The sequence below is a fragment of the Pyrus communis genome, chromosome 6 (genome assembly GCF_963583255.1).
Source record: "Pyrus communis chromosome 6, drPyrComm1.1, whole genome shotgun sequence".
NCBI classification, from domain to species: Eukaryota; Viridiplantae; Streptophyta; class Magnoliopsida; order Rosales; family Rosaceae; genus Pyrus; species Pyrus communis.
The window spans coordinates 27,779,966-27,794,343 of NC_084808.1; the positions used below are offsets into that span (position 1 = coordinate 27,779,966).

The 14,378-nt window shown below is 39.5% G+C and overlaps 2 protein-coding genes and 2 pseudogenes across 2 annotated transcripts; all 4 read left to right on the plus strand.

Moving 5' to 3' along the window:
• Positions 1-773: 773 nt before the first annotated feature.
• LOC137738091 (glycosyltransferase BC10-like) lies at positions 774-3,355 on the plus strand. The gene is made up of 2 exons (XM_068477695.1): positions 774-1,762; positions 2,406-3,355. The coding sequence occupies exons 1-2, from the start codon at positions 1,205-1,207 to the stop codon at positions 3,048-3,050; spliced, it is 1,203 nt and encodes a 400-aa protein (XP_068333796.1). The 5' UTR covers positions 774-1,204; the 3' UTR covers positions 3,051-3,355.
• Positions 3,356-4,059: 704 nt separating this feature from the next.
• Positions 4,060-8,215, plus strand: LOC137736366 (glycosyltransferase BC10-like; annotated as a pseudogene).
• Positions 8,216-9,781: 1,566 nt separating this feature from the next.
• Positions 9,782-11,620, plus strand: LOC137736701 (glycosyltransferase BC10-like). The gene is made up of 2 exons (XM_068475936.1): positions 9,782-10,351; positions 10,973-11,620. Exons 1-2 carry the CDS (start codon positions 9,782-9,784, stop codon positions 11,618-11,620), a joined length of 1,218 nt encoding a protein of 405 aa, XP_068332037.1.
• A 1,350-nt stretch (positions 11,621-12,970) lies between these two features.
• LOC137736367 (glycosyltransferase BC10-like) lies at positions 12,971-14,374 on the plus strand (annotated as a pseudogene).
• Positions 14,375-14,378: the final 4 nt, after the last annotated feature.

A 14,378-nucleotide genomic window follows, 5' to 3' on the forward strand; every position in this document is an offset into this window, starting at 1 on the left:
TAAAATTTTTCACTTATAAATAAAAAAAAATATCATCAAATCGTAATATTGAGCGACTGAATTCTGTCAAAGTTAGCTGCCTTGATTTTCAAAAGAAGATTCCTGTGATTTATCATTGCATGATTTGATTTGTTTGCATGGGATTGGTAAAAGGCCGTCGGCCATGCAATCTGGAAGTTTTCTGGTTCCCAAAAGTCTGGGGGTGTTTGAATGGTCAAACGAAAACGTGTACTGGAAGTTACGTCTTTCACATGGACAATTATAGTCCTTAATACTTTTAATTAAAATTATTAATTGGCGGCTTTAATATTCCAACTTCAAAGTCCAATTAATGCCGAAAATAACGCCTCCGTCGTTTCAAAATTTTCAGCTTAACTGTGAGTAAACGACGACGGCTCCCTAAAAACAAAGACTTTTTTGCCTTTTTCTTCTTTAATTTATATATATTTCAATTTATATTAAAATAAATTATGGATCCTGGTATTGTGTATTTGCAAATTTAAAAGCGTTACGTTTTTACCTTAATTACGATTAATAAAATGAAAGAACTTTGCCAAACAAACATAATTAAATAAATAACACTAATAACATAAAAAAGAGAGAGATTAATTGAAACTCAAATTCCAAATTGTTGAAGGATTGAGATTGGAGAGTTGTATCCCTACCCCATCCCCATGGCCTTACGAAGCCATGAAAGCATACGGCCGCCTATAGTTACCAGCCTTCCCCAACCCATAAATTTAAGCCAGCCACCGACCTTTCTTCTCTAACTCTCTCTCTCTTTCCCTGCTCCCTGCCTCCCTCCCTCCCTAACTTCTCCATTCTTCTCCCCACTCTGCCTTGTACTTCGATTCCTGGCACGAATACCTTATCCTTTCAGGATTTGTTCAAAGTGATTTGCTTTTGGTTTCAGATTTCGATTCGGATTCTTCGGTTAATATCCCAAAAAAGATACTTTGATATATCACTATATACATACATATATATATATATATATATGTATGTATATATATTGAAGCAGCTTCGTAGCAGGAACCTCGTCATCTGTTCAAAAAGGCATATAGATTCAGACCCATAATCTAAGTATTTGTCAAAATATCATATCCCACGAGTTTGAGTGGACTTTTTCTTCTGGATCAACCCTCTGAAGCCATAACAGAAGCATTGATCAAATTTTCTTGTAAATATTATTTTTGTTAGTAGAATGAAGGGACCAAATCAAAACCCTTTAAACTTCTTCTCAAAGCTCTTCAATGTCCAGCTCCACTTGCTCAATCTCCTCTTCTACTTCCTCGTCTTCGGCGGCGGCCTGACCCTCGGAATGGTGCTCAGCTTCTACATGAAAGACTTTTTCGTCAGTCTGCAATTAGCACAGTTCTCCTTCTCAACCTCAACATCTGCATCCAATCCGCACAACCTCATGCCGAACGTTAAAGCAGTTGAACCCAACACGAGTCACCGTCGTCCTCACGTAGGATTGAAGGAATATCTAAAGCCGCCGGAGGTTTTCCACGACATGGACGATGTGGAGTTGCTGTGGAGAGCTTCGACGAGTCCTCGGATTTCCGAGTATCCGTTTCCCCGTGTTCCCAAGGTTGCTTTTATGTTCTTGGTAAAGGGTCCTGTTTTTTTGGCCCCGTTGTGGGAGAAGTTCTTCAAAGGACATAAAGGATTGTACTCGATTTACGTGCATTCGAATCCATCTTACAATGGATCGCACCCGGAAAGTCCAGTTTTTCATGGCAGAAGAATTCCCAGCCAGGTCAGTTACTTTCCCTGCATAAATTTATTTGTTGCATTTTACTGAATTTGATGAAATTGAAGCTATCATGCGCACCTTGATCTGGTGACGATTTTAAAGTACTAATAACAATTCCGTAAATAAATTGAGGCCGCAGAGGTGAAATTTGGAGGGAACATTAGTTTTGAAAGAAAGATTAAGAATCCATTAAACAATGACATTAGAGTGTGAAGTTGATTGACTAAAAAGTTTTAACTACAAAGCTTGTTGGCAGAATAAGATTGAATGCTTGACAGATTGCCTGCTCTGTTTTAGACAATCCACCTACTTAAAAGCACATATTTGGTCTAGGAGCTCATGCCTTCACGTCATCGTAGATCTCTTAAATAATCATGTGATTTGATCGATTACCATCATAGATGTGTCGAAAACCCTTCAGTAACGGGGTTAATTCGTACTTGATTCGAAATGTGTTAATGCAAAGTAAAGAGCATGACATGGACCATTGTCTAATTGGCCACATTTATTCACCCTAGTAGATTCACAAAACGGCATTGTAAGCGCACGTAGCAGCACTCGATGAGTTTCTTCTTCTGGCAGCTTGTTCATTTAATTGCAAGATTGTTCTTCTTACTAATTTTTATACGTTCTACATGTACTACAGGAAGTAGAATGGGGAAAGGTTAACATGATTGAGGCCGAGCGCCGCCTATTGGCGAATGCTCTTCTCGATATCTCAAACCAACGGTTCATTCTGCTCTCAGAGTCATGCATTCCCCTCCACAACTTCCCCACTGTCTACAATTACCTCATCCGCTCCAATGAAACTTTTGTGGGAGTCTATGATGATCCAAGCTCGGTCGGGCGTGGCAGGTACAGTTCTCACATGTATCCACAAATCTCGTTGAGTCAATGGCGAAAAGGGTCGCAATGGTTTGAAATCGACAGAAGCCTTGCCATTGAAGTTGTCTCGGATAAAAAATACTTCCCGGTTTTCCAAACTTACTGCAGGGGCTCATGCTACGCAGATGAGCATTACTTGCCAACATATGTGAACATAAAATTTGCACAGAAGAATTCAAATAGGAGTTTGACCTGGGTTGACTGGTCGAGGGGCGGCGCACATCCAGCCAAGTTTACTAGAACGGATGTGACAGTTGAGGTTTTGAATAGCATGAGGAATGGGACTGCATGTATATATAATGGAAGAGTTTCCAATGTTTGTTTCTTGTTTGCTAGAAAGTTTGGGCCTGGTACACTGGAGAGACTGCTGAGGTTTGTGCCGAAGCTCATGCGATTCAACAGATAGAATTTGATATTTTAAACTACTTTCATTTATGATGTCGAAGATCGACGTCGCGGTCCAACAGCTTTATATTCATTATCACATTGATTAAGTGTATAGTAAAGAGAAAATGGTTATCCAGACGAAATTTTTTGTTTATAATTTAAATCTCTTCATTCTTCCATATCCGGTAAGCTATTTTTGTGTTTGTTTCTCTTGAAAGCAAAAGCGTTGATGGTGGGTTCAATTGCTTCAGAAGCCCAATTTCACAGGCTTTGACCTGTTGCATATATTTGATGGAATTGTGGACTGAAATTGAACGGAAGGACCTGAGCGTAGCAGTCGCGAAAAATTCCTAGTCTTGTATATATTATGGGAATGTAATCAGTTACGATTCAAAATAACCTAAAAATTCCATGTGCCATTGCTACGATTTTTGCTAAGTAGTAATTGCCACAAAACGTTTTAAAAAATCGTTGAACCCTTTGTGTTCATCAAGCAATTAAGGGAAAGAGGCTGATGGGGGACAATCGGATGGATCCTAATCAAAACATGGCATTGAAAATTATGGACTTAAATCATCTTATGCCTTTAATTCATTTTTGTTTAAAGCTCAAGGAATCGTATGTGTTTTCCAAATGAAGAAAAAGTAGAAAAACTTTCCTGTTATAATATTAGCAAATAAAAAATAAAATCAAACACGCATGTAATAAAAACTTATGCCACAATTTGGCATTGAAAAATCAAAACTCTTGAAAAGTATTGGAAGGACTAAGGTAGTCAAATCTTTTGAAATCCTTTATTTTTTATTTATTTTTATTTTATGCAAAACTATTTTAACTAAGGTAATAAATCTCTGTTTCTTGTATTTTCTTGTATTTTCTAGTGCATTAATCTCAAATATTAAAAATTTGGAAGAAAACAAGTCTCTAATATTAAAACAAATCCTTAAATTGATAATAATAATAAATAAATAAAAATTACATTATTTAACTTATATACAAAAAGTAAAATAAAATCTTGTATTTAATATTTCGTTGCAGGCAGGTCCAAAGGGTATCCCCATGCCATCGTGAACTACAAAGTCCTCACAGCAGATAATTTCAAGGCCAAATCTTCATGCCATCTGATATGTTTATGTTTCAGATTGCTTTGATTTCTCAATCCCAAATTTTCTCAGCTAATCGTCTTAATTTGGATGATTAACAGAGGTTAATTATAACAAGTTTCTTGGAAACTTTTTATAACTATCTCTGTGTAACATGAAGGCTCAAGATCCTAAGTCTCCGAGCTTTTTTCCAACATCCTTCAATCTCCAACGCCACCTCCTCAATTACCTTTCATATTTCCTGCTCTTCGTTTTCGGAGTAACCCTCGGAGTTGTACTTAGCAATCTCAAGGACCTTTCATTTGGCAGCCTACAATTCGCTCAGATCCCCTTCTCACCTGTGTCACCTCCTCCTCCATCCAATATTACAGAAATCCTAATGCAAAATGCAACCTCTCCTACAACATCCGTTGTTGCGACCAACACGTCCGTTTCGTCAAGTCCTCCTCGGATAGGGTTGAAGGACTATCTGAAGCCGCCGAAGGCGTTTCACGACATGAACAATGCAGAACTGCTGTGGAGAGCTTCGATGACTCCGCGGATTCCTGAATATCCATTCCGTCTTGTTCCAAAAGTTGCTTTCATGTTCTTGACAAGGGGGCCTGTTGTTCTGGCACCACTGTGGGAAAAGTTCTTTGCAGGGCATCACGGTTTGTACTCAATTTATGTGCACTCAAGTCCGTCCTACAATCACTCATCGTATACCGAAACTCCAGTTTTTCGTGGCCGGAGAATTCCGAGTCAGGTCAGTTTTTTTTTTCCTATTGTCTGCACTAAGTAGAAGCTATATTTCTGTGATACTTTTCAGAATTGAATAGTCAAGTTTCATCACACGGATTATAAAACCAAAGAAGCCAATTAATATTTGACTACCTTTACACCCTCCGCATTGTCTGGGGTTAAATTTCATAGGGAGTCGCCAACTTTCAAATTTTGACACTAAGTCTTTTATGTGTTAGTGTCTATCCTCTGTTAAATTGATGGTATGACCGATGTGGAGCTCGTTTTGAGTTACGTATAAGTCACACAAGCCGCACTAATACTAAAACCGTGCAATTGGTTATCGTACAGCGTAAAGAAAGCATAAGTTGAGGTGAAGGCGAAGATGAGCTCCATGGTGTGACTTCCACATCAGCTCAAAGATGAGCTCCATGCATGTTAGTACATTAATTTAATTAAACGATCATACAATTAGATATCTATAAATCTTAAATTGATAACATTTTAAAACCTGATAGTGTTGTGCCTTGACTGATTATCTTCACCAACATACAAACCCACATTTGAATAGTTTAAAATACGAGAAATAAAGACACCGAAAAATTTACGAGGTTCGGCAAAAACCTGCCTACGTCCTCGGAGAGATATTGCTCTTCACTATGAGAAAAACAGTACAAGTTACACATGAGTTAAATCGACATAACCCAATCCCATATCCCTTGTACACCCACTCACAGAATTTTCCCAAGAGCCTCACTCTACCCCAAGAGTTCTTTCACAAGAGATCTTTCACTCTAGCTCTCTTGATTTCTCTCACCTGTACCCATGGTAGAGCCAAATGCTCTCACCATCTCTTTGGATGCTTTTCTCTTCATCCGTTCCTTCTCCTTTGGCAAGGCATTTAAATAAAAAACAATCCCTTTTCTTCTCCTCCTTTCTTCCACCCGAAAGCCAAATAATTATGGCTTTGAAAAAGCCACAAAACAAGGAGCAAATTAAGCCACAAAATAAGGAACAAAAAAACCACAAAACAAGGAAACATAATCCTCATCATGATGTTCCCTCATCAATATTGTTTTGTTTCCTAGCCTAATTTGGCCACTATCCAACAATCTCCACCTTGGCCAAATTGTACCAAAGTCCATTGGCCTTACGTACCAGCATGCACACTCTGAATCAACCTCGTTGGTCCTGTTCCGATTCAGTCACTGCCAATGCATGTGCAGCTGCTGCAAGCAAAAAAAAACATTTAGCTTCAGACAGGATCTCGACACATCCTCGTCTCCTCCAGCAGGTTTTCCTCCTCTTCATTGTCTGCAACTTGGAAACTTGTCAGTGCACCCATTTCCAGCAACACCCGTCGAGCCAGACAAACATTCCTCACACTTCTCATTCTTCAAGACCATCTCATCACCTGTGAATCCCATAGCTCCACCTGCTGCAAAACCCTTGCAACACTTGAGACTATACATCACCAGGAGATGTGTTGCTTCGAGTACCTAGAGGGCATACTCGAAGTCTTCCGCCACAAAATTGCTGCTACCTAGACCAAGATCATCCTTTCTTTTTCTCAAAGGACAATTTATCTTTTTATGCCCGAATTCTTTGCAGTCATAGCATTGTGGTCCTTGGCTTTGGAGCTTGATTTGAACCTGCTGTCTCTCTCAAATCCTCCTCCCAATTTTCTTTAGGCTTCCCATCTTTTCCCTTCAAAGCTCTAACCAAGCCTTGTTAAGTCAAGACATCCTTTACTCTTATCTGCCAGAGAGTAAAACTGCCATTCCCATTAAACTTCTCAACTGAAAACGACATGTTTGTAGTCATCATGGTGAATAATAAATCTGAACCTTCAATGAACCAAAGCTTCCAACAAAGCTCTGATACCAATTGTTGTACCTTGGCTGATTATCTTCACCAACATACAAACCCACAGTTGAATAGTTTAAAATACGAGAAATAAAGACACCGAGAAATTTACGAGGTTCGGCAAAAACCTGCCTACGTCATCGGAGAGATATTGCTCTTCACTATGAGAAAAACAGTACAAGTTACACATGAGTTAAATCGACATAACTCAATCCCATATCCCTTGTACACCCACTCACAGAATTTTCCCAAGAGCCTCACTCTACCCTAAGAGTTCTTTCACAAGAGATCTTTCACTCTAGCTCTCTTGATTTCTCTCACCCGTACCCATGGTAGAGCCAAATGCTCTCACCATCTCTTTGGATGCTTTTCTCTTCATCCGTTCCTTCTCCTTTGGCAAGGCATTTAAATAAAAAACAATCCCTTTTCTTCTCCTCCTTTCTTCCACCCGAAAGCCAAATAATTATGGCTTTGAAAAAGCCACAAAACAAGGAGCAAATTAAGCCACAAAATAAGGAACAAAAAAGCCACAAAACAAGGAAACATAATCCTCATCATGATGTTCCCTCATTAATATTGTTTTGTTTCCTAGCCTAATTTAGCCATATCCAACAGATAGTACAACAAGCAAAAATTAAAGTCGTGTGGTCCATTTTACAAGGCTCCTTGACTTTGAAAATGTAAATATGTAGTTATATAACCGAGGAGTCTTAGTAACAGTAATTATCGTAAAGCCAGATTGTTTCTAAATTGTAATTCTCAATCATTTCCACTATATAGGTGGATGCCAATTGTTCTTACTATTTTCTGTTCTACATCATGTGCTAACTAATTGCAGGAAGTAGAATGGGGGACGGTGAGCTTGATCGAGGCAGAGCGCCTCCTCCTGGCGAATGCTCTTCTCGAGATCTCAAACCAGCGTTTTGTTCTTCTCTCAGAAGCATGCATTCCCCTCTATAACTTCTCCACTGTCTACTCCTACCTCATCAACTCCACCCAAACTTTTGTCGAGGTCTATGACAATCCCAATGGAGATGGACGCGGCCGGTACGGACTCGGTGACTATCCGGGAATCACAATCGATCAATGGCGAAAAGGGTCGCAGTGGTTCCAAGCGGATCGAGACCTCGCCCTTGAATTCGTATCGGATCAAAAATACTTCCCCGTGTTCATGAAATGCAAAGGCTACTGTTTTTCGGATGAACATTATTTGCCAACGTTTGTGTCCATGAAATTTGGAGCACAGAATGCAAATAGGACGTTAACCTGGGTTGACTGGGAAAAGGGTGGCCCACACCCTACGGAGTACGCCACCAAAAATCTAACGGCGGAACTTTTGAGTGGCCTGAGGAATGGTTTTGGTCGGAAATGTGAATACAGTGGGAGGAGTACAGATGTTTGTTTCTTATTCGCCAGGAAGTTCCCGCCAACTGCTTTGGATAACCTGCTGAAGTTTGCACCGGAGATCATGCACTTCAACACATAGATATTCTGACTACCGTACTCATATTACTGCTTCAGGGAAAGAAAAAAAGAAAAGAAAAACTCGAATTTAGCTAATTACAACATATAGGGTCACAATATTAGTTCTTTTTTGTTTGCAGTCTGAAAAATTTAATTGTTACTTTCATGGAAAATATTCGCAAATTAATTATACCATTTTTTTTTAGTAAAATCACAAAGTTATTCCTTTTTATTGTCTTTGTTTTTTTAGGGGTAAGGTTTATGTCCCCCTGACTAGGTGTAACTTATTTTTTCGTTATTAATAAAATTTTCCTCGTACCGTCGAGATTTCCTAACAAAAAAAAAAAAAAGAAAAAAAAAAGAAAAGGATAAGTGACAATAAGGTTGCTTTATTAAAAAGAAGGAAAATATAATTTGTCAAAGAAGACACAAAGTCTAACCTTGACCATAATAAAAGTCATAACAAAGAAAACTTATAACAACCAATACAAGATATAATAAGGCCAACAAATGATAACCTATCTAAAGCGGTAGTGAGGAAGCGCTACATAATTAATCACGATGATAATGTCAAAATGAAATTAGGAAGAGAATCTCACCAAACAAGACTCGTAGAAGAGGAACTATAATTTGCAAGGGCAGTAGCAACTTAATTACCTTCTCGATAAATGTGAGGAGTCCAAAAATGCATTTGGGAAATTCAGTGCAAGCATTTTCTACCCTCCACTCTCAATTGCCAAGGAACCAATTGAGGAGAGGGTAAGAAGTCAAGAACCAAAGCAGAATCAACTTCCAACCAAATAAAATTCCAATCCCAAACTGAAGCTAATTCAATAACCTTAGTTACAGCTATTACCTCCGCCGCACCAGAGCTAGAATCTCAAGGCTAGAACAAAAGACTCCAAGGAACTGGCCCTTGAAATTCCGAAACACACCACCATAACTAGTACGACCGGAACCATGTCTCCAAGCACCATCATACCAAATTGTAAGTTTTATTTTTTGGTTTAAACCCAAGCAATCACATTTATTTTTCATAAAAGTTTTTTTTTTTTTTTTTGTTTTTTTCTAAGAAAATACAATAAGGCATGCAATCATAGATTAACAACTAATTAACAATAAGCCCTCAATCATAGATTAACAACTAATTGACAAAAAAAAAAAAACAATAAGCCCTCAATCTAAAATTACTAGGTAATCAATCTTTGTTTATGGTACGTGATTAAGCATCCTTTCACCCCAAAAAAAATATCATTCGAGTTACAATATTGGTGAAATGGAATTCTCATTTCTGTAAATTTAATACAAAAGCAATACATTTTCCTTGATATGCGAAAAGCAAACTAAAATCTTGTATTCGTATTTCATTGCAAACAGATCCCAGTGGTAACCCCCCATGCAATGGTGAACTACAAAGTCGTCACAGCAGATAATTTCAAGGCCAAATCTTCATAACATGTGATATGTTTATGTTTCAGATTGCTTTGATTTCTTAATCCCAAATTTTCTCAGCTCATCGTCTTATTTTTGTTGATTGACAGAGATTAATTATAACAAGTTTCTTAGAAACTTTTTATAATTATCTCTTTGTGTAAACATGAAGGCTCAAGATCCAAACTCTCCAATCTTTTTTCCAAAATCCTTCAATCTCCAACGCCACCTCCTCAATCTGCTCTCATATTTCCTGCTCTTCCTTTTTGGAGTAACCCTCGGAGTTTTACTTAGCAATCTCAATGACTTTTCATTTGGCCGTCTACAGTTCGCACAGCTCCCCTTCTCACATATGTCACCTCCTCCTCCATCCAATATTTCAAGAACCCGAATGCCAAATGCAACCTCCCCAACAACATCTGTTTCGTCAAGTCCTCCTCGGACAGGGTTGAAGGACTATCTGAAGCCACCGAAGGCGTTTCACGACATGAACAATGCAGAACTGCTGTGGAGAGCTTCTATAACTCCGCGGATTCCTGAATATCCATTCCATTTTGTTCCAAAAGTTGCTTTCATGTTCTTGACAAAGGGCCCTGTTGTTTTGGCACCACTGTGGGAGAAGTTCTTTGCAGGGCATCAAGGTTTGTACTCAATTTATGTGCACTCAAGTCCGTCCTACAATCACTCATCGTACACCGAAACTCCAGTTTTTGGTGGCCGGCGAATTCCAAGTCAGGTTAGTTTTTTCCCCCTACTGTCTGCACCAAGTAAAAGCTATATTTCTGTGATTTTTTTTCAGAATTGAAATTATTACTCAAGTTTCATCACACAGACTATAAAACCACAGAAGCAAATTAACATTGTACTACCTACCTTCACAACCTCCGCATTGTTTGGAGTAAAATTTTATAAGAAGTCGCCAACTTTCAAATTTTCACAATTTTTTATTTCTGACTGTCTATGCTCTGTTAAATTGATGGCATGACAGATGTGGAATCCGTGTTTGGGTTAGTATTAGCCACACTAGCTGCAATCAGACTAAAACCGTGCAATTAAATACCTATTTTTTGATCCATAGTTGACTTCCACATTAGCTCAAGGTGAGCTCAATGTATGTCAGATCATTAGTTTAATTAAACGATCATACAATCAGATATCTATAAATCATAAATTGTTAAGATTTTAGACCTGATAGTACAAAGTGAAAAAATTGAATTCATGTGGTACATTTTAAAACTGACTTTTGAGGGTGTGAAATGTAGTTAAATATAACCAATGAGTGTTAATAACTTCCACAATATAGGTGGCTGCCAATTGTTCTCACTATTTTCTGTTCAACAACACGTACTAATTGCAGGAAGTAGAATGGGGGAAGGTGAGCCTGATCGCGGCAGAGCGCCTCCTCCTGGCGAATGCTCTTCTCGACGTCTCAAACCAGCGTTTTGTTCTGCTCTCAGAATCATGCATTCCCCTCTATAACTTCTCCACTGTCTACTCCTACCTCATGAACTCCACCCAAACTTTCGTCGAGGTCTTTGACGATCCCAGTGGAGTAGGACGCGGCCGGTATGAATTGAGTGACTACCCGGGAATCACGATAGATCAGTGGCGAAAAGGGTCGCAGTGGTTCCAAGCTGATATAGACCTCGCCCTTGAATTCGTATCGGATCGAACATACTTCCCAGTGTTCATGAAATGCAAAGGCTATTGTTTCGCCGATGAACATTATTTGCCAACGTTTGTGTACATAAAATTTGGAGCAAAGAATGCAAATAGGACGTTGACCTGGGTTGACTGGGAAAAGGGTGGCCCACACCCTACGGAGTACGCAAGCGAAAATGTGACGGCGGTGCTTTTGAGTGGCCTGAGGAATGGTTTTGGTCGGAAATGTGAATACAATGGGAGGAGTACGGATGTTTGTTTCTTATTCGCCAGGAAGTTCCCGCCAACTGCTTTGGATAACCTGCTGAAGTTTGCACCGGAGATTATGCACTTCAACACATAGATATTCATGACTACTGTGCTCATATTACTGCTTCACGGAAGAAAAAGGGGGAAAAATAGAGAAAGGAGTAAGTGGGAAAGGGAAGAGTTGCAATAGATTATCCATTGTGAAATTCTTGTATTCTTCAATAGATCTTGCGAGAACAGACACGCAATCGTTGCGCTTCCGTTGCGATTTTGAGTTTCATGATCTTCTAGATTCCAGGTAAATAGGTTGCGAGAAAAGACACAATCGTTGCGCTTACACCCTCACTGGTAAAATGGTTCCTTTGTTTTTGGTCTGCAATGAAGCACCTTGCACCAAAAATAATTTATGGTTCGAGTAAAAATATTGGTGATATGGACTTCCCATCTCTATAACTTCAACACAAAGCAATACATTTTACCTTGCATACAAAAATGAACCGAAACACTCCGTTTTCCGTTGCAGAAAGGTCGATCGTAACGCAAAAGGAGAGTTTTGTGCAGCCACTTACAGAAGACACAAATATAAGGAAGATATATACCTAAAGCCTAGGAGGACAAATCTCTTCAGTCTCTTGTTCTCTGAAATGATGAAGGGTCCAGATTCAAGTCCGTAAAGTTGTTTCCCAAACTCTTTGGCGTCCAATACAACCTCCTCAATCTGCTTTCTTATTTCTTTCTATGTTTTTGCGGTTTAACCCTTGGAATTGCACTTAGCAATCAGAAAGACTTCCAAGTATCCTTGCTAGCTATCTCCTGTGTACCCCCAATACTTCACAAATGATAATCCCAAATGTAACAGCGCAACATGCAATACAAGCGGAACATTTACAGCCAAACCTCACATATTGTAGGATTTACGGACTATCTAAAGCCACTAAAGGCGTTTCACGACATGAACGTTGAAGAACTGCTATGGAGAGCTTCAATGAGTCCTAGGATTCGTGGACATCCATTCCATCTTGTTCCCAAGGTTGCTTTTATGTTCTTAGCAACAAATCAAACAAGCGGATGTGAAGCAACTTGTCCAAACACCTAATTAGGTTGCTATTAGGCAATGTAATCGTAAACTAACAACAAACAATAAGCCCATAACTAAAATATATTATTGGTAATCAATCTTATTTGTGTTTGGTCCGTAATGAAGCAACCTTGCAACAACAAAAATTCAGATTATAGTTAAACTATCTGTGAAATGAAATTTCCATCGCTGTAAATTTACCGCAAACCAATCCATTTTCTTTGAAACGAAAAAATTAACTGAAACACTCCTTTCCCCGTTGCAAAAAGGTTGAACGCAATGCAAAGAAGAGATAGTTGCGCAGCTACAACTATATTGAGGGAGATCTCTTCACACCAAATCTCATCTCTCTTGTGATTCTCCAAAATGACGACTCGTCAAGATCGAAACCCTACCAGCTTGTTTACAAAAGTCTCGAATGTCCTGATCTTTGTTGGTGGTTTTACCCTCGGGGTTGTACTCAGCAATCTCAAAGAGTACTACCCATTGAATCCTCAGTTAGCAAGCCTATCCATCTCAGCTATCTCATCATCCCTTCCATCCAATATTCCTTCACAAACGCTAATGCCTGATGTAACTTCGGCAGTGCAAAATTCAAATCCGAAACTGGAAAATGTAACGGCAGCCCCCACGGCATCCAATTCTAATACGAGCCAAACTTTTGCATCCCAAATACGATCTAACAATATGAGCAAAATATGTGTAACCCAACCTGACATAACAGGAGGATATTTAAAGAAATATCTGAGGCCGCCGAAGGCGTTTCACGACATGAACGTTTCACAATTGCTATGGAGAGCCTCGATGAGCCCTTGGATTCCCGAGTATCCAATCCATCTTGTTCCCAAAGTTGCTTTCATGTTCTTGATAAAGGGACCTGTTCATTTGGCCCTGTTATGGGAAAATTTCTTCGAAGGGCATCAAGGCTTGTACTCAATTTACGTGCACTCAAGTCCATCCTACGACGCAGCATCGCATCCTGAAAGTCCGGTGTTTCATGAGCGAAGAATTCCTAGTCAGGTGATAAGTTTTTTGCTTGACTTAATTTATTTTTCCCCAAATACTAATCATATTTCTCTTGATCCTGTTACAATGTTCAGCCTACAACATGTTTTGCAGGAAGTAGAATGGGGGAAGGTGAGCTTGATTGAGGCTGTGCGCCGCCTATTGGCGAATGCTCTTCTCGACATCTCAAACCAACATTTTGTTCTCCTCTCAGAGACATGCATTACCCTCTACAACTTTTCCACTGTCTACTCCTACCTCGTCAACTCAACCCGAACTTTCGTAGAGGTCTTCTTCGATGACCCAAGTTCGGTCGGACGTGGCCGGTACTATCTCAGCAACTACACGAGAATTACGGTAGATCAATGAAGAAAAAGGTGGGCGTGGTTTGCAATTGATAGAGACGTTGCCATTGAATCCATCTCGGATTGAAAATACTTCCCGGAATTCCTCAAGTGCAAAGGGCATTGCTTTCCAGATGAACATTATTTGCCAACATTTGTGCACTTGAAATTTGCAGCAAGGAATGGAAATAGGACTTTGACCTGGGTTGACTGGGGCAAGGGCGGCCCACACCCGATGGAGTACAGGAGCCGGAATGTGACGACGGCACTTCTGAGTAGCCTGAAGAGTGGTTATGGTCGGAAATGTGAATACAATGGGAGGAGCACGGATGTTTGCTTCTTATTCGCCAGAAAGTTCATGCCTGATAATTTGGATAACCTGCTGAGACTTGCACCGCAGATCATGTATTTCAGCACATAGATTC